Genomic DNA, 17,819 nt, shown 5'->3' with positions numbered 1-17,819 from the left:
GACCACAGAACCAGCAAACACCCAGCTGGAGGGGCCAGAGCTAGGGACACTGACAACCAGAGAGGGTGGTGACCTAGCCAAAGGCACATAGCACCCCAGCTTCCCACTCATAGCACAAATGTGTGCCCCATCAGGCCTTTGCCGGAGATCTGAGAGTCAATCAACCAGTGTTCACAGTGCACACACCAGCATTCTTATACCTTTTCCCAACAAGGCCATCCATATCTTGCCCTTCAGACCTTCTGGGACAGGGTCTCATCTGAGACCTCAAGGGTCTGCCACCCCCTCAGACATCAAAGCCAAGCTTGTCTCTGCCTTTAGGTCTTCAGGATGCACTGGACCCTCCTCTCAGACTCTCTTTGCACCATATCTCCTTTCTTTAGACCTTCACATCGCATGAGCCTAACCCCTCTGACCCCAGTGTAGGCCACTTCCCCCCTTAGCCCTCCCATTTGCACCCACCTTCCCCTTATAGTGTATGGGCGCCTTTTCCCTCTGACCTTGGAAAGGTCAGCCTCCCCATTCCGACCTAGTATAGGTTGCCTCTTCCTTTGGACCTTGCTTGGGTCTGCCTACTCCATCTTCCGCCTCCTCCCATGGACCTTGCCACAACCCACCAACCCCCCAGAACCTCCCATAAATTCATCTTCCCCTTCAGACCTCTTGTTGGTCTGCCTCCTCCCTTCGACTATGCCTGGCCCCACCTACCACATCAGACCTTACATATGCCGCCTCCTCCTTTGGACCTTGCAGCCTTGTGAGAGCCCACCTTCCCCCTTGGACACTGGAGCACTCCATCTCCTCCCAGCTCACCTCTCTCCCGCACGAAGTAGGCCAGGTAGAGGTCAAGCTCCTTGACTGCCACTCCGATGTGGTGCGGCTGCACACAGAGCACTGGGTGGCCGCACTGCGCCGCCTTGACCAGGCGTTCGCCATCGGTGCTCTCCAAGGGGATGCCCTTGAAGAGGATGACCATGACCAAGTCCAGCCGCCACACTTTGTCAGCCTGGCGCAGGCAGTCGATGCGACGCATCTTGCCCTTCTGGTCAGGGTTGGAGAGCACGCAGCCCGGCGCTTTCTTGCCGGTGATGGCCAACACAAAGTCCTCGCGGCACTCAGGCCGGATGTCCTTGCGCAGCTTGGCCAGCAGACGCGAAGCCCACTTCTGCTTCACCTCGGCCTTCTCACCCAGCAGCTCGTCCTTCACTGCACGCTCCTCATCCTTGGACATCCGCTTCTCGTGCTTCTTAAAGTACTTGCGCTTCCGCGCCTGCAGGTTGAACCAGGTGTAGGCAAAGGCGCGTACATGAGGCAGCAGCGCCTCAATGAACGGGTGGAACTCATCCTGCAGGTGAGAGAGGAGGAAAATCAGGAGGCGATGGGGACCAGGGACCCATTACCTGGACCAGAAGACTAGGGCTCAGACCCCCAGGCAAACTCAGTGAGCAGGGCAGTGATGTGGGCAGTGAGCCACTGTAGACCTCTCCACTTCCTGGAGAGAGCTGGAGGAACCCAGCAGGAGTTCGTGGAAGACAGGTGAGAACCCACTGCCCATATGGAGAAACTGAGGTTTGCACTAGGTGGAAAGCCCAGGCCAAGGAAGACATGTATGGAAGACTGTCTTGAACCGCAAAACAGGACTAGCTGAGGGTCCCAGGAGGAAGCCGGTGGGGAGCCATTGTACAGATGGGAAAACTGAGGTCAAGAGAATGAGGATGTCCTAGATCCATTCTCTGCCTTCTAGCACTGAGGTTTGAAAGTATGATAAAGAGAGCTCTGGCTGGGTAGCTTAACTGATCAGAGCACTGTCCTGGTACACCAAGGTTGGGGGTTCAATCCCTGGTCAGGGCACATACAAGAATCAACCAGTGAATGCATAAATAAGTAGAACAATAAAATCTCTTTTTCTAAAATCAATAAGTAAAAAATTTAAATTAAAAACAGTACCATAAAAAACAAGACAGTGAATATTTTAGTTGCCACTACTCTACTCTGCACTGTAAATGCAACAAAGGTGAGATATAAATGATGGGTATAGCAGTATTCCAATAAAACTTTATTGACAAGAACAGATGGTTGGCATCATGTCCCTAGGCTATAGTGTGAGCTCTAATGTCGATAGCAGGGCCAAGCACTGCAGTCAACCAGGCTTGGAAGATAGTGTTTGGGCTCCTTTCTCAGACTCACTGCTCAGCAGAGAAAGTTGACAGCAGATGGGGGTCCATGGCTGTTTCTATTGGCCCTTGGCACTGATGGAAAAAATGAGAACAAGGGGCTGTTTCTAAAGACCACATGTACAGACAAGACTCTCTGAGGCCCACAGGCCAAGACTATGACCCCTAGATGTCAGGGGCTGATGGAAGGGTGGGGCTCCTACATAGGCCCATTGATGTGACCAGGAAAGCTGAGGCCTGAGACACCAGGTCAGAATACATTAGAGACAGGGGAGCTCAGCCATGGAGGTTCAGAGCTAGAGAGAGGGAAGCCTGGGGCCAGTTCACCTTACCCTGTCCCCCACAGAGCCATTCCACAGATGAAAAAACTGAGGCCTGGGGAGGCTGAGACTACCCAAACCTGTGACTACAATACCTCCCTCCCATTGCGCCTAATTGGTGCTGCTGGACCCACAATGAGAAAACAGAGGCCCCAAAAGGGGACCCAGTCATGAGGATCTGGGACTGGACCCACGCCCATCTATCTGACTTTCCCCACAAAAGCAGCAGCCCCAGTAGCGCCCCTTAGAGAGCCACATGGGAAGCATCTTCCCCTTCTAAGGGGATAGGAGGACTGCATCATTCTCTCCATTTCTTAGCAAGGGAACAGTCTGCAGAACACCCAGGACCTGGTTTCTCATCCTCAAGGAGTGAAACATTCAAGGAGAAAGGAAGACAAGAAAGACATTGGTCCCACCTCCCCACTCTTGCCTGGACGAGGCTTCTTAAATGGAATGATAGCTCTTCCTGGCTTATGAACTTCACTATCTGCCCAGCTCTCAAAAGGCTGAATTAACTATTACTATTATTATTGACATTGTTGTTATGATTATTTTGGTTGCTTTCAATCTTTCAGGGGGCAGGAAAAGGCCTAAGGCTTTGCTATACATTTCATGATGGCAAAACAGGCTCAGAGAGGGGTGGAGACCTGGCCTAGGTCCCATACTCAGGGTCTGTGTGATGCTAAGAACCCAGGACGCCCAGCGCCTGCAAAGGCCATCAGGCCCCTTTCTCAGAACAGCCTGCTCTCCACCAGGATGGGGTCTCAGAGAGAGAGAGAAACAGCTGCTCTGGGCTCTTGGTTTGCTTTCTAGATGGGCACTGCTGGGCTCAGTCCCACCTCTAGACCTGGAGGCTCATGGCATCCCCCCGACCAGCACACCCTCCCTGCTCTGTTTCATCTCCCTGTGAGCCATCTCTGGCCATGGGGTGCTTGGGGGAGGAGGATGACCTCAGATTTCACCTATTACTGAGGCTCTGAAAATAGCCTCCCGCCCTCACCAGGGGCTTGTGCGCCCAGCTCCCCACTCCAATGTGCCCCGAAGCGTGAGTCACTGGAACAACTGCTGTAGAGACTGGACTTGAGCCCTTTTCTGCTGCCCCCACTGCACTGGCCTGCTGAGGCAAAGGGAAGATTGAGGGGCCCATCTCCTGCCAGTCTCTGTCCAGCCTGAGTTGCCGGTCCTGTGCCTGAATACCACCCAGCCTGCCAGCTCCGGAGATGGGGAGCCACTGGCGCAGAGTCACACAGCCGCCGGTCAGCAGAGCTGGGACCAGAGCCCAGGCCATCTGGCTCGAGAAATGGGTGGTGGGGGTGGGGAATCAATAGAGGCACAGGTCGCTGTCCTGTGGAGGGGATGCCAAGGCAATGGTGTGGATGTTGGGCTGTGGCTGCTACCCAAGTTCTGGTGACTACTGGGGCCCTGATAAGAGGGAGCTGGGAACAGGCAGCTGGAGTGTCAGCGAGCAGGGGCAAGCCACAGTCCCCAGACTCCTCTCCTCTCCTTGACCACCTTCCTCTCAGCACCTTCCCACTTCTGAGCCCCTCTTCCTCAATCCCTTTTCTTGGTCTGGGCTCCTCCTTCTGAGCCCCCACACCTTTTCCAGCTCCTTTCTTCTCCTCCCCCACCCCTTCTCTGACCTCTCCACCCCCCAGGGGAAATGTGCCAGGTAGGCAAGCAGGGGTGGGAGCCCACGTCACCAGTGACCCTAACTGGTCCTGGAGGAAGGAAGACAAACAGTCTGTAACTGGGTCATGGACCTGCTGCCCCATCCTCCCTTGTCCTCTCTGGGAGGTCAGGCCAGAGGTAAGGCAGGCCTGTCACTGTCTTTGTCCAACAAGACTTGCAACAACTAAGGCCTCTTCCACAGGCACCTCCCAATGCCCTCACTGGCTGATAGGGCAAAGGAGACAGCCAAGGCAAGCTAGATGCTGAAAATCCTCCCAAACTCCTACACATCCCTCAAAGCCCCATCTCTAGTGTTCTTTCCTTCAGGCAACCTTTCCTGCGCTCTTCAGGGTTCCCTCAGACCTAGCTTGGACCACACAAACCGTGGGGTCTGAGTCCAGCTCTTGCTCCTCCTACAACCCTAAGTCCCAGAGCTGAGGCCCTCATTGCCAGGCAGACCCTGTGAGGGAACGAGGCTGGCTGTTATCAGCCTCCATTTCACCTTCTGGATGACCTAGGAACAAATAACTGCTCCATTTTGGGCCTCAGTTTCTCATTTTGCACAATGGGAAAAAGGGACATTGTGATCTGTAGGGGATTAGAGGGTACTTGTCTATTGCCCTGGTAACCAGGGAGGGGAGGGGGTAGAGCAGGATTAGGCATTTCTCAGAAATCCCGCTGGGACTTCAAGGCCAAAGAGGTTAGCAGCTTCGAGACAGGCATCGGGGTCCCAGCCCTTGCTGGGCCCTATGGATTGGACAACTATACACTGGCCTGTGCCCCTCCCTGTGCCTCTCTATATCCCTCCCACCCTGACAGTTCAGGGCAGCAAACCAGCACAAGCACATGGAACTCCAATTCCCACCCCAAAAGTGTTCCAGGAAGGATTCTCTTTTCTTTATTCACTCAATGAACAACAAACATTATTGAGAATCTATCTTATTCACCTCCTAAGTGCTTATCCCAAACTCCTTAGCATCCTTCAAAGCCCTGATTCCAATGTCCCCTTCTCCAGGTTAAGCCCAGGTGTGAAATGGCAAACAGCAGAGCCCATATGCAAACATAGACCCATCTGGCAGTAGTTAGAGTTCCTAACCTAGGGTTGCTCCTGCCTCCAACCCCAGAGCATCATCGCTTATGAACAGCTCTTATCTAATGAGGGGGAGAGTCATTCCGTTGTTCAACAAACATTTACTGAGTACCTACTATGTGCCAGCTCCATGCACAGTGCTGGGGACCTGCAGTGACCTGGCCTCAGCCCCCACCCAGATCCTGATCTGGGGCAGTGATGTACATTAAACAAGCCAACAAGAATGTAATAAAACACCAGATTGAATAAATGGTTTGAAGAAATTTAAAGAAGTTTGAGGGGGTCAGGAAATCCCTTGGGTGTTTTTTTTAACTGGAGGTGGTCAGGGAGAGCCTCTCATAGGAGAAGACACTTGAACAAAGACCTGAAAGATGACAATCCAGGGTAGGAGCTTTCCAGGTGGAGAAAACAGCACCAGCACATGCAAAGGTCTGAAGAAAGGACCATGCCTGATGTTTTATGGTAACAGCGAGGAAGTGGGTGAACAAGAGAGAGAGAGTGGAGGGGTGAAGGCAGAGAAGAAATTGAGGTTTGCTGTGAAGGGCCTTTTGGGCCACAGGGTAAACAGACTAGACAGTGAAAACTCCCCACCAAATTGACAAGTGAGTATGAGCCCTGGATGTCTGAATTCCCTCTCTGGGAAGAGGGTGGGGACTGAGCGAGAGGGTCATGGTGTTCAAGAGAGACAAAAGGGGTAAGGTTGTGCCTTTTGGAGGCTGAGCATTTATTGTGCTCACTGTCCGGAAGAAAGACTGAGGCACTGAGAATTAAAGCCACTGGCCCAAAGTCACAGAACCAGGAAGGAGTATAGCTAGGACTTCAACCCAAGTCTGTGACTGTGGACCTCATCAGCCCCACTGCTGGGCCCCTTGAGCATGGGGCCTGACACCATCCTTGGGGCCCCAACAATGTCCACTCTGCGCTCTGTATGTTCTCTCTGAATTCTGTGTGGCTCCCATCCCTCCCTCCATCCTGGGCCACATGTTGCCACCAGCTCCTCTTTGGGGAAGCCCACCCCAGCCAAAGTGGCAGCCTGGTCCTGCCTGGTACCTTGTTTCCTGCCCATCCTCTTGCCTAAACTGTAGCCCCTCTAGGGGATGGACTTGAACTTTTTGTTCATTGCTGTGTCTCCAGGATCCAGATCAGTGATGGGACAATCTCATTCTTTATCTGTTGACCCCATTCACACACCTGTGACAAAGGCTGCTGGTACCCACTTGGTCCGGCCAAACTTGGGAAGACCCTGGACAGGGATGGGCCGGGAGGAAAGGTCAACAGAAAAACCCTCGTGGGGTAACTGCTTTTATGGGCAACTGCTATCTACAATTATTTGGTGCCTACTGTATACCAGGCACTGTGTGAAGGGGGAAGAATTGGAGGAAAGCATGATTGTGTTCCCCATTGGGGGACATAGAAGGAGAGGTTAAGGCTCACAGAGACTCAGTGTCTTCTCTCAACTGGCAGAGTCATCCATCCATTTACTCATCCATCTATCCATTCATGCAATAAATATTTATGAGCACTAACTGTGTGCCAGGCTCTGTGCCTCAGAGGTGTCCTGCTTCCCTGAATCCTTGGGCAGTCTGAGTAGTTGAGGGTTACCAGTCACTTCATGGCACTGGGAGGACACAGAAGCATGGGAGGGCTAGATCACCTGCCCAGAGTCACACAGTTGGAAAAAACTCCATTCTGAGGCTCCTGAACCAGATTTGAATGCAGATCTGAGGCTACCCTCAGTTTCTGCTACCCATCCCCCAACCTTAGGGTACATCTGAGGTGGACGGAGCCAACTCATAGATGAGGTCTCATGAGTGTGCATGGGAGTGTGGGGGTGCCCCTGCACTACTGATGGCAAGTCAACATGGACCCAAGTGCCTGAATGCGGGCAGGGGTTGCATGTGGCAGGAGGCCCCAGGACTTAGTATTTCACATTTATTGTCATGAGACAGGAAGGGAGGAAAGCTCAGGCAGTAAGACAAAAGAGAGACATAGAGATAGAGGGAGAAAGAGGGAGAAGAGAGACAGACAGAGGGAGGGGGTAGAGAGAGAGCTAGAGGGAGAGAAAGACAAAGACAGAGTGACAGAGACACAGACAAGATAGGAGGGAGGGAGAAAGAGGAAGAGGAAGGAGAGAGAGAGAGAAGGAGGAAGAGAGAGAGAGAGAGAGACAGAGGGAGGAGGAACTGAGAGAGGGAGGAAGGGAGTGAGGGAGGGAAGGAGGGAGAGAGAGAGAGAGAGAGAGAGAGAGAACGCTGACTAGGCCAGAATTCCAGCTTTGAGATTTACAAGGCTACAAGGCGCTGGGCCCTGTGCTGAGGCACCTCTGCCCGGAGGGAAGGAAGGGGGAGAGATACAGAGACAGACATGCAGCAAGGCTGTACCTTTTACAGGATCTAATCAGAGGCCATCAGACCCTGGGTGGGGCACACAGGGAGTGCCCACCTGCCCAGGTATGGCCAACTAACCCGGTGTGAAGTGGCCCAAACCCCTAGTCTCATCAGCCATGCTGTGCTGCAGTGGGCAGGCCTCGGCTGTCTCTGGTCTTGGCCCCTTTCCCAGCCCAAATGTGCTGAGGAAGCCTGACCCTAGCATAGCCCACACCAGGCCTAAAACTCATTGCCTTCTACCTCTCCCCAACCCCCATGAGAAGTGCTTAATGAAGATCAACTGAAATCAAACAAACGTTGGGGTCCTCTCCCAGCCTCAGTCTCCCTGCTGAAGAAATGGCATTGAAAAGAGTACCTCCCTGAGAAGGACTGAGGTGAAGGAATGAAGGAAAAAAATGAATGAATGAGGGAGGGGGCCCTGGTGACTGCACTGGCTGTGGCCCTGGGGAATCCTGGGCACTGCAGCCAAGAGGGATTTGGCCCCAAACCCGGAATAACTAACGTGGCGGTGGCAGCATGCAGGAGGGAGGCAGGGAGGGAGGCCCAGAGCGGGGCAAGCGCAGGGAGGCCGGCCTTCCTGCCGGCAGGATTTATGGAAGTAACGGCTGCTCCACACAGTTCCTCTTAAGAGTAAAAGTGAAAAAGTGCTTGAGTCACCACCATTGAAACAAGGACAGGGCTCCCAGAATCCTTCAGGGCCACCCCCCCCTCAGGTGGGCAGGGCCAGGGGGCACAGGGTGGTTGGCACCAGAGCTGCCCCCACCCCCACCCTAGGCAAATCTCAGCTCCTAGGAGGATCCGGGTCGGATCAGCTAAAAGGGAGCTATTTTAGGCTGAACTCAGGTTGTAAAATTAGTCAAGTCAAGGGGGGAGATGGAGGCCCAGAGACAGCAATACAGGGAGAGACAGATGAGATGAGAGAGAGACACAAAGAGAGGAAAGAGATGATGAGAAACAGAAATGGAGAGAGAGAGACAACAGAGACAAAGACAGAGATAGACAGATGGAATGACAAGGAGAATCAGAGAAAGACAGGGAGAAACAGAGGAGAGATAGAGGCAGAGACAGAGACAGGGAGAGGAGAGATAAAGAGAGAGAAAAGGGATGGGTCAGAGAGGGAGACTGAGCCAGAGAGTCAGAGGTCCTGCAAGGGCAGTCAGGGTCCTCCCAGGTCCCCTAGCTGGAGACTTCAGACCCTGCTGAGCCTGCAAAGAGCTGAAGGGATTAAACTGAGGCTGGAGGGGCATGACCTGGAGGGCGGTTAGGGCGACTCCCCTCCAGAGTAGAAGCACATGGGAGAATAAATAGAGGCAGGGGAGCTCCCTGTGTTTGGGCTACTCCCTCCCCACTCCAGTGGGGAGCGCTCTAGTTCCCTCTGCCTGTCTCAGTCTCATTGTCTCCCTGTTTGCACCCACCAACCTCTGATTTTTTGTGATTTCACATTTCTACCCGCCTGGCTGATCCTTGCCCTGCTCCTGGGGAAAGCCAGGCCCAGTGAGTGCCCAAGTTTATGAATACTCTGATGCCAGGGCTCTGGTTCTCCCCGCCACCCCCTCTCTGCAACGTGGATGGAGGCCTGTCTCCCGAGGCTTCGTGATGGGGGAATTCCAGGGCGCAGTGACAACAGGCGGCCTTCCAACCTCCTAGCCTGGAATAGCCTTGCTCTGCCTGCACCCCCCTTCCATTGCTCTAGAGAGTATGCAGGAAGGGCAGAGGGGGCAGAGGCACCCAGCACCACCCAGGCCGCCCACCCGCTAAGGCTGAAGAGAGGGAGGCCCAAGGTCATGCAGCAACTGGACTAGAACCCTGGTTTTTTATTGGGGAACTTCAGGATAACTGGGAGACTGGGGTGGGTCAGCGATGACTACTTTGAGGGACTCCCCCCAAAGTTGCTCAGAATGGGAAACTGAGGCCTAGAGAGGGGCAGGGACTTGCCCAAGGTCGCTCAGGTGATCATGGGTAGGACAAACTTGAGACCCCTTCAGCAGCAGCCCTCACTGTCTGTGCCTGTAGACAGAAGCCCCTCAGTGTGTGCTGGAGGGGGCCAGTAATAAAGATCCTACTGTGAATGAGGGGGGCCCCTGGCAGAAACTGACCGTCTCTGGGGGCACAAGCTGGGCATCAGTGTACTTCCACACAGTGCTCCTCAGGACATGCAGGACCACACTTCAGTTTGGAGGCCATGTTCTCGCTCTCTCCAGAACCTGCCTTAGCCCCATGTCAACTCAGGGGAAACTGAGGCCAGAATGTCAACGGCCTACAGACACACAAGGACACGGTGGGGGAGGGGGCAAAGCTGGAAGGTAAAACCAGCAGAAGCGGGGGTGTTGTCCAAGAGAGAGCTGGGACGTCCCCGGGTGCAGCGTGGGGAAGGGCAGCTCCCTCACCCGGTCATTGCACCAGGGCTCAGCCTGGGAGCGCGGCCAGGGGTGAGAGGCTACGAAGGGGCAGGTGCCGGCGGGCGAGGGCGTGAGCAGCGCCGCAGTGCCCGCCAGACCCCAAAGCGCCGGCCTCCCGGCTCCTCCCGACTCCTCCCGGCAGCGGCGGCTCAATAATCCCTAAATCGATGCGGCGAGAACATCGGGATGGTGTGGGGGGCCGGGCTCGGGATTGGAAGGGTAGCGGGAGACCGAGCCGGGACGTCGAACACCCCTCCCCCTACCGTTGGTGCCTCCAAGTTCGCGCGCCCCCTCCCCCTCCACGCACACGTGGGCCAATAATGGGGGAAAAGGCGGCCCAGGCTAGAGTGACGGGGCGCAACCTTGGTAGGGAGAGGGTCCGGGGAATACATCAAGAGTGCTGAGGAGCCCAGGGGCTAGCCAGAACCCCCTCAAATCCTCTTAGAGGCAGACCCCTGTCCAGGCACGGGGTTCACGCAGAGCCCAGCATTTGGGGGCGCCCCTCAGACTTTCCCGAGTGGGTGGGGGAGCTCGTCCTGCATCGGGGGGCGAACCTGCAGCCGGAGCCTCAAGCCCGGGAGGGGGGAGGTCCTGGGCGTCGGAGGGGACTGAGGGAGCCGCGGAGCAGAAGTCCCAGGTGAGTGTCGGGTCTAGGAGGGGGTCCCGAACCAGCCCATCCCCCACTGGCCCCTGGTCCTTGTTCTGGGCATTCCGGCCCGGACGGCCAGAGGGACGCGTGCCTTTTTCGTCCCGCCTCCTCGGGCTTCCAAACTCCTGGGCTGGCATGCGGGGGACGCGGGGCCGAGGCGCGGGCGGCGCGGGCGGCAGGGGGGCGTACCTGGGTCAGGCAGAGCGGGGACGAATACATCCCGGGCGCGGCGGGAGGCGCAGGGCCGGCCGGAGCGGGCGCGCTGAACTTACTGAGTCATTTTTCCAACCCCCCCCCCCCCCCCACCGCGGCCGCTGCCGGCGCGCGCTCCTCGCCGCCTCCTCCCTCGGTCTCCCTCCCTCCTCCCTCCCGCTCTCTCCCTCCCTCTCTCCTGCGTCTTTCTCTCCCTTTCTCTTCTTTTCCTGCCCCCCACCTTCTCTCCCTGTCCCCTCCTCCGTCTCTGTATCTCTGTCTCTCCTCCCTCTGGCACTGGCAACCTCCCCCCTCTCCCCCAATTTCTCTCTCCTCCCACCCGAACCTCCCACTTCTCAACATCCAACTTTGAAAGAAACGAGGGAAAAAAAGAGCGCGAACAAGGAAGGAGAGCCTCTCCCCTTATGCCTCATGAACCCCATTATTGCTATTATTACGAATTTCTAGCGGCTCGGCTCCGGACATAGGACGGAGACCCGTGGCCGTACTCAATGAGACCGCAGAGGGTCCCCCAGGACCGCCTGCCCAACTCAAGTGGGGTGGGGGAGCTGGGCTGTTGCTGGACATTTGGGGACCGGACGTGAATTTTTAAGATCCCCCCTCAACCCGCCTGGAGCTGGCCGGGAAGTTGGAGAAACGAGCCGGGGGTGGGGGGTGGAGAATGAAGCAGTGACGTGTGCAGAGGCCTCGCTTTCCCCTTAAAGATGTACTTCCCGGGGGTGTATAGACGGGGTCCCCTGCACCACCTCCCCCTGGTCCCTGTATAGACAGACAGGGGCTTCAGTGCAGCTCCTCCCCCCCTGGCAGAGGGGCTTAGCTACCACTGAGACCCCACTGGCGAGAGGAGCGGTGGCTAACCCAGGAGCCTCCAGGAATCTATTCTTTCCACCTTCGCCAGAACCAAAGGGGAACTGGGGAGGGGGGAGGCCAAAGCCACCCCCCTATGTCTCCCCAGTACCCCAGAAGGAAGATGTACAAACAGAATTTCAGGCTGGCCAGATAAATCCTTACAGCCTCTTCTGGGGTATGCACTGATTTCTACATACCCCAACCATGTGCCCATTTCACAGATCTGGAAACTGAGGCACAGTGAATGGCTTGGAGCCAGGCCATCTGGCCCAGTAGCTCACATTCTTCAAGGTCCATTGTTCTCTAACTAAGCACAGAACTGCCCTCCCAGGGTGTCTGGTGACCTTGGCCCCAACTCCTGGCCTCAACTCTCCCACTCCTGGATTCACTCCCTGCATCCTCCCAATCTGTCTCAGAGGCTGCCTAAGCTCTCCTTCCCACCTTGAAGACTAGGGGGGCTTGGATCCTCGCTTATATCCCTTGGTGTCTTGCTCTATAAAGTGGCCCACCCTATGGGGTTAGTTGACATAAGGATGTTACTTAGTAGAGCCTTGACTTCCTATCAAATGTGCAAGGAGACATTGTTAGAAAGTTTGGCCATTTTGACTAGTCTCTCTGAACATCCTGAGGCCAATGATACACTGTTACCAATTTGGGGCAGCTGTCCCATGCCCAGGGGCATGAAGTATGTCAACAACCCTGATATTTCCCTGTATTACTGGAGAGAAAACCAAGTCCCACAGAAGAGAGGCCACTTGTCCAGGTCCCCACTGCTGGATGAAGAGGAAGCAGGATTCATACGCAGCACATATTCCCTGGTCACCCTGTGCTCCTCACTGCATGTGGCTGACAGTTATTCAAACAGTGCTTAGCACATCCTGAGCACTTCACAAATGTTAAAAAAGAAACCCAGTGTGCAGCTGTGGTGGGCATTTCAAACTCCAAGAGGAAATAGGGAAAGCAGGTGTCTAGGAGCCCAAACATCAACATAACACAAAACAATATTTTATTATTTTTAAAACTCCAGGAACACGTAGATGACCAAATCCCCAATTCACAGACATCTAAAAATTAAAGTGGATTTCTGAGCATTCTCCTCAGACTGCCACCCCATCCCTGCCCTGCCTGCAACCTTCACGTAGCAGTTGAGGTTCCTTTCCAAGGAAAAGTTTGGGGAGCACAGACTGCTCTCTTGGAACCTCAATTTCCACATCTATGAAATGGCAACATTAGGATGCATCTTGGAAGGTTGGGGAAATTGGAGTCTTTGAGATAATGTGTGTGAGAACTGTGTTAATATTAGTTGTGGTGGACAGTAGAACCTTCTGCAAATTCACTAATAGCAACTACCAGCATATATGTGTGTATATGTTGGCCAAAGTAGGTTTATAGTTATAATACAAGAATTAATACATACATAAGAATAAAGTGTTTCACTACTCACAAGTGTAAACCTACTCTTGCCCACCCTTTTTTTATATATATATCCCACAGTTCAGGAAGGAGAGGCCCCTTCAGTGCACTTAGCAGGTCCACAGCAGGCCAGTTATGTTGCATGTTGCAGGGTTACAGCCTGAATCTTCATCTCCAGCCAGCAGCTGTGCCTCAGTTTCCCCCTCTGTGAAATGAGGTGATCAATGATAGTTCCTAACCCCTGGGTTGTGGTTAAATCAGTGAGAGCTTGGACTGGAGTTAGCGCAGTGCCTTCACATAGTAGTTTCTTAACAAAGCAACTGGTGGATTTGGATCTGTGTGTGGATTGGGGGGAATGCATGATTTAGTTCCTGGCATTTTGGAGGACAATTTAGCTCACTTGTTAAAAAATTAAAATGCGTTCTCCCTAGAAATTGCTCTTAGGCTTCTCTGTGACTGTTCCAGATACAGGTGCACAGTAGTGTTGATAGCAACCATATAATACTAATGCCAATAATTTGGAGCCAGCCACATGTGAATGTCCGTGGGAGGCTAGTTCAACACTGCCAATGTGGGCACAGGCTGGAATATTACACAGCTCCATAGAAGAACAGGGGCTTCCACATGGAGACCTCTCCAAGAGACATGCTGGGGAAAGTAATGTCTAGACCAGATTCCTCCTCCCACTACATGCCAGGAATACCCCCAGTCATGACAACCACAAATGTCCCCAAACATTGCCCAGTGACCCTGAGGGCAGAACCACCCCTCATTGAGAATCCCTGCTATAATAGACTCAGCCAAAAGACTCAAGATCTCATTTGAGATTTTTAAAAAAAGAATATACATGTATCCTTTATAAGAATATACATGTGTCGTTTACAAAAATGTATATCTGTTTCACCTGAAATTGCTAAAACAAAGCTGGATGAAGACAGGGCCTCCCTGGATAGGAGTCTCACTGGGATAAGGAAAATGAGAGAGGTTCCATTTTTTACTTTGTACTCTCCTTAGATATTTATGAATGACTTGTGTAATTAAAAAGTAAACTTTGATAAAGTGAGTGGCATTCACAAAGTATCTCATAGTTGCCACACCCGCAAAACAGAAGACACAGCATGGGGTCAGGCCTCTTGAATGGTTTGTCTTGACCTGCCAATCCTCCCTGGCCTTCAAGGGGGAAGTGCTGTGCATTTCCATTTTACAGATGAGAAACTGAGGCTCTAAAAGGGGACATTCAGATCCTCAGTCAGGAGCAGTGAAGATGACAGTAGGGCTGACACAATCACAAAGACACACAATATACCACAAAGGGTCACAGATTCACACAGACACACAAACATGCCACACAGACATAGATTTTCAGACTCAGATACAGGCGTACAGATCCAATAAGATACACAGACACAGTCACACATGGACACATAAACAGTAACACAGCACAGACATTCACATGAAGACAGACCCACAAAGGTATACACACAGACCCATATATAATATATGCACACACATACAGACCAACACATACACAGACCCACACAAGTGCACACACAACCCCAAGCATAACACACTTACACTTACTCATAATCATACACTCACACTCAAACATGACACATGTTACAAGTACACACAGCCACAACAGTATCCTGTATTCATAGCCAGGCACATGCATGCACTTGCATGCAATGACACATAGCACACCACATCCCTGTTCCTCCCTCCTGGTGGTCCCCACCAACTCCCCCACATCTGGGACCCTCCCTCTCCCACAAATGCAGGTGCCTGTCTGTGAGTGTATGTGCATTTGTAACTGTGTGTCAGTGTGGGTCCCAGTGGTTATGTGCGCACCTCTGTGGGTGCACAAACTTATGTACACGTGTAACTGTGACGGGGCGCCTCTTGAGGGTGTGTCATGGGTGTATGCTTGTGAAGGTGATAATGAATGTGTCCCCCTGGGCACCTGAAGACAAGTGGGGATGTTGATTGTGATGTAGGGCAGACCAGGTATGTGTGACTGCACAGGAGTGTGCTGGGAGAAGGCTGTGTCCTAGTGCGGGCAGCTGGTGTAGGGAAGGGCGAGTATGCAGTAGAAGAGCCTGAGTGTGGGGAGCTGATGGGAGCATGTGACCCTGAGTGCTGTGTGTATGCACCCCTGTGTCAAGGTGCAACTCCTTTTCATTCTCATTCCCAAACAGCCCTTCCAAAATGGGATGCAGGTTTAAAGTAAAAAGCAGAAACTTGGCCTGGCCTTCGGGCTTTGATATTTAGAAAATTATATTGAGGACCTGGGGAGAGGGGTTGGGGATACAGCAGGGACTCCCCTGGAAGGTAGAAAACAACACTTTGGACCCCCAACCCCAGGCCTGGTCTGGGGGAAGTGCTGGGAAATGGGACTGGGGGGATGCCCCCAGCCTGAGGGGTGAGGGGGTCGCATTGGCCACACCCTTGGGGCCCCGCACTAACCCCTGTGCTACTATAACCAACCCTGTTTCAGGACCTCCACCGCAGTAGAGTGGTAACCCCCACCACAGTACCCCTCACAGTCCCTGGTGGGAAACATCATTGCCACCCAGTAATTGCATCCCCGCACCATCTCAAGCTTGAACCCGAAGCTGGGACCACTTGGGTCCAAGCCCACTGGAGACCTCGAAGGAAGGGGGAATTAGAGGGGATAGAGTGGAGGTGAGATGAGGGGACAGGGTTTTGACCAGGTATAGAAAGCACCCGCCCTCCACTGAGCAGCCCCATGGCAGGAAAAAGAGAACTGGAAGGGCAGGAAGGAGAGTGTAGACCCATCTCCAAGGTAGACACTCAGCACCAGTCACCTGCACACAGAGACACCCAACTGTCCCCTACAATACAGGCACACGACACTGTTCCCAACTCACTGCTAACCTCCTGTCACACACACAGGGAGACCCCACACAGTCCACCAGGGACATCACACTCCCGAAGACACACTGGCACCCACACAGCTTCACAGCACCATTCCACAGGGACACACGGCACAGTCTCCCAGTTACCTAAACATACGCACACTGTCCCAGAGCTGCACAATGTTCAACACACGCAAGCAACACAACACACCCAGCCACGTGGATGCGCAGACACATAAAGAAGAGGACCCGACGCATCGGGACCAATGGACTTATGGACAGGGACGCACCACCTAGCCACACAGACCCGTGAACGCATCCCCGGATTCCCGTGCTGCCCCGTTTGGAAGCACTGGAGCCCCCAAACGCACCCCTCGAATGCGGATGCCACCAACACCCGCGGACCAGACACCAGAAACCTCAAGTGCAGGCACCGACGCTCGCCGGCCTGAGGCGCTCGGGACCGAAACCTGGTGACCCCTCCCGATTGAGACTCGGAGTGCGCTGCGGAGGGGCCGGGGTCGGCCTGTGGGCGGGGCTCAGGCGGCGTGAGGGCAGGCCCCGGGGCTGCCCCTGCGTGGCGCCAAGCGTGGCCGCCCGCCCGGCTCCAAGTTCAAGGCGCCCGGCGGCGACCGTGGCGCGCTCTCCGCCCCTCTCCGCAGCGGCCATTTTCCGCTAGCTGGCTCGCAGCGCTCGCCCTAGCCCAGGAACCCCTGGGGGCCGCCGAGACCCTCGCCCCGCCTGGCGACCCCTACCCGACCGCGCTTCCCTAAGAGCTGCGCACTCTGGGGTCGTGCACCCCGAGCCGCGCCCTCTTGCCTTGCCGGACAGGGGGCGGGGGCTTGGCTTGATTGGGGGGACCTTTTCTTGGGAGCCCCGCCCTCCCCGCCAATTCCACCGCGCCCGCGAGGGGCCCCCCACTTAGGATCCCCTGCTGCGCCCTGTGCGCCAGCTCCGCCCCCGGCCGCGAGGGGGGGCATCGGCGGGCGGGGGTCCTGCGGCGGTGGGCGGGATGGGGGCTCCCCGCATCGAGTCCTTTCTGGGGCGGCACCCCCCAGACCTGGCAACTTTCTCCCGGAGCCCACGCACCACCCCAAAAACTCCCCGAGCGAAAACGAAAGTGGGGGTGGCGACGTACCATGGCGCTGCTGCGAGGAGGCGAGGCCCGCGCCGGAGCGAGCGCGCTCGGTCCCCGGCGAGGGGGGGCCGGAGGCGGGGGGAGGAGGCGGCGAGGGAGGGCGCGCGGGGGAGGGAGCGAGCGAGGGAGGGGGTGCGCCGTGCCCGCCCCCCGGGTCCGCAGGACCCTCCCCTCGGCCCGCCTCCCCCGTCTCCGCGCGCCGCCGGCTCTTCAGGCTGCTGGGCTCCCGGGCCCCGGCTGCGGCAGCTCCATCCCTGGCCCGGCCCGCGCCAAGGGAGGTCAGGCGAGGGGCCGCGATCACGGCTCGTGGAGCCCGGGACGAGCTCGCGGCGGACCGAGTGGATCCACCTTCTCCGCGGCGCGCGCGCGCTCGCACTCGCGCACACACACACACACACACACATACACACCACACACCCGCAGACGGCTGGGGACACTTGCGGCCTGGGCCTCCTCAGCTCCGACTCGGTCACTACTCACACCGACGCGCGCAGACCTGTACACTGGGCGCTTGCAACGTGTTACAGACAGCCTACGGGTGTCACCTAGGCACACGGGGACCCACGCACAGTCGATAGGGTATCTAGGATGCACACCTCTTGCAGGATGCCACCAACACAGACTCACACTGACAGGCTGCGAC

At 55.2% G+C, this 17,819-nt stretch overlaps 1 protein-coding gene across 4 annotated transcripts in view; it reads right to left on the bottom strand.

Moving 5' to 3' along the window:
* NFIC (nuclear factor I C) overlaps positions 1-17,570 on the bottom strand; it is a 74,778-nt gene extending 57,208 nt beyond the window's left edge. For 3 of the 4 annotated variants that reach the window (XM_066343488.1, XM_066343507.1, XM_066343514.1), the window contains exons 1-2: positions 10,877-11,029; positions 814-1,345 (exon numbers count right to left, since the gene is read on the bottom strand). In XM_066343488.1, coding sequence (XP_066199585.1) covers positions 814-1,345; positions 10,877-10,906 — 562 coding nt within the window. In that variant the 5' untranslated portion in view covers positions 10,907-11,029. Of the gene's footprint in view, positions 1-813; positions 1,346-10,876; positions 11,030-17,176 lie in introns of those variants that run through there. The other variant, XM_066343497.1, reaches the window with a different exon arrangement.
* Between the last annotated feature and the right edge of the window lie 249 nt (positions 17,571-17,819).

This window comes from Saccopteryx leptura, chromosome 1, assembly GCF_036850995.1.
Source record: "Saccopteryx leptura isolate mSacLep1 chromosome 1, mSacLep1_pri_phased_curated, whole genome shotgun sequence".
In the NCBI taxonomy this organism is placed as follows: Eukaryota; Metazoa; Chordata; class Mammalia; order Chiroptera; family Emballonuridae; genus Saccopteryx; species Saccopteryx leptura.
The sequence above is the reverse complement of the archived record's forward strand: the minus strand, read 5'-3'. Positions and strand labels throughout refer to the sequence as shown.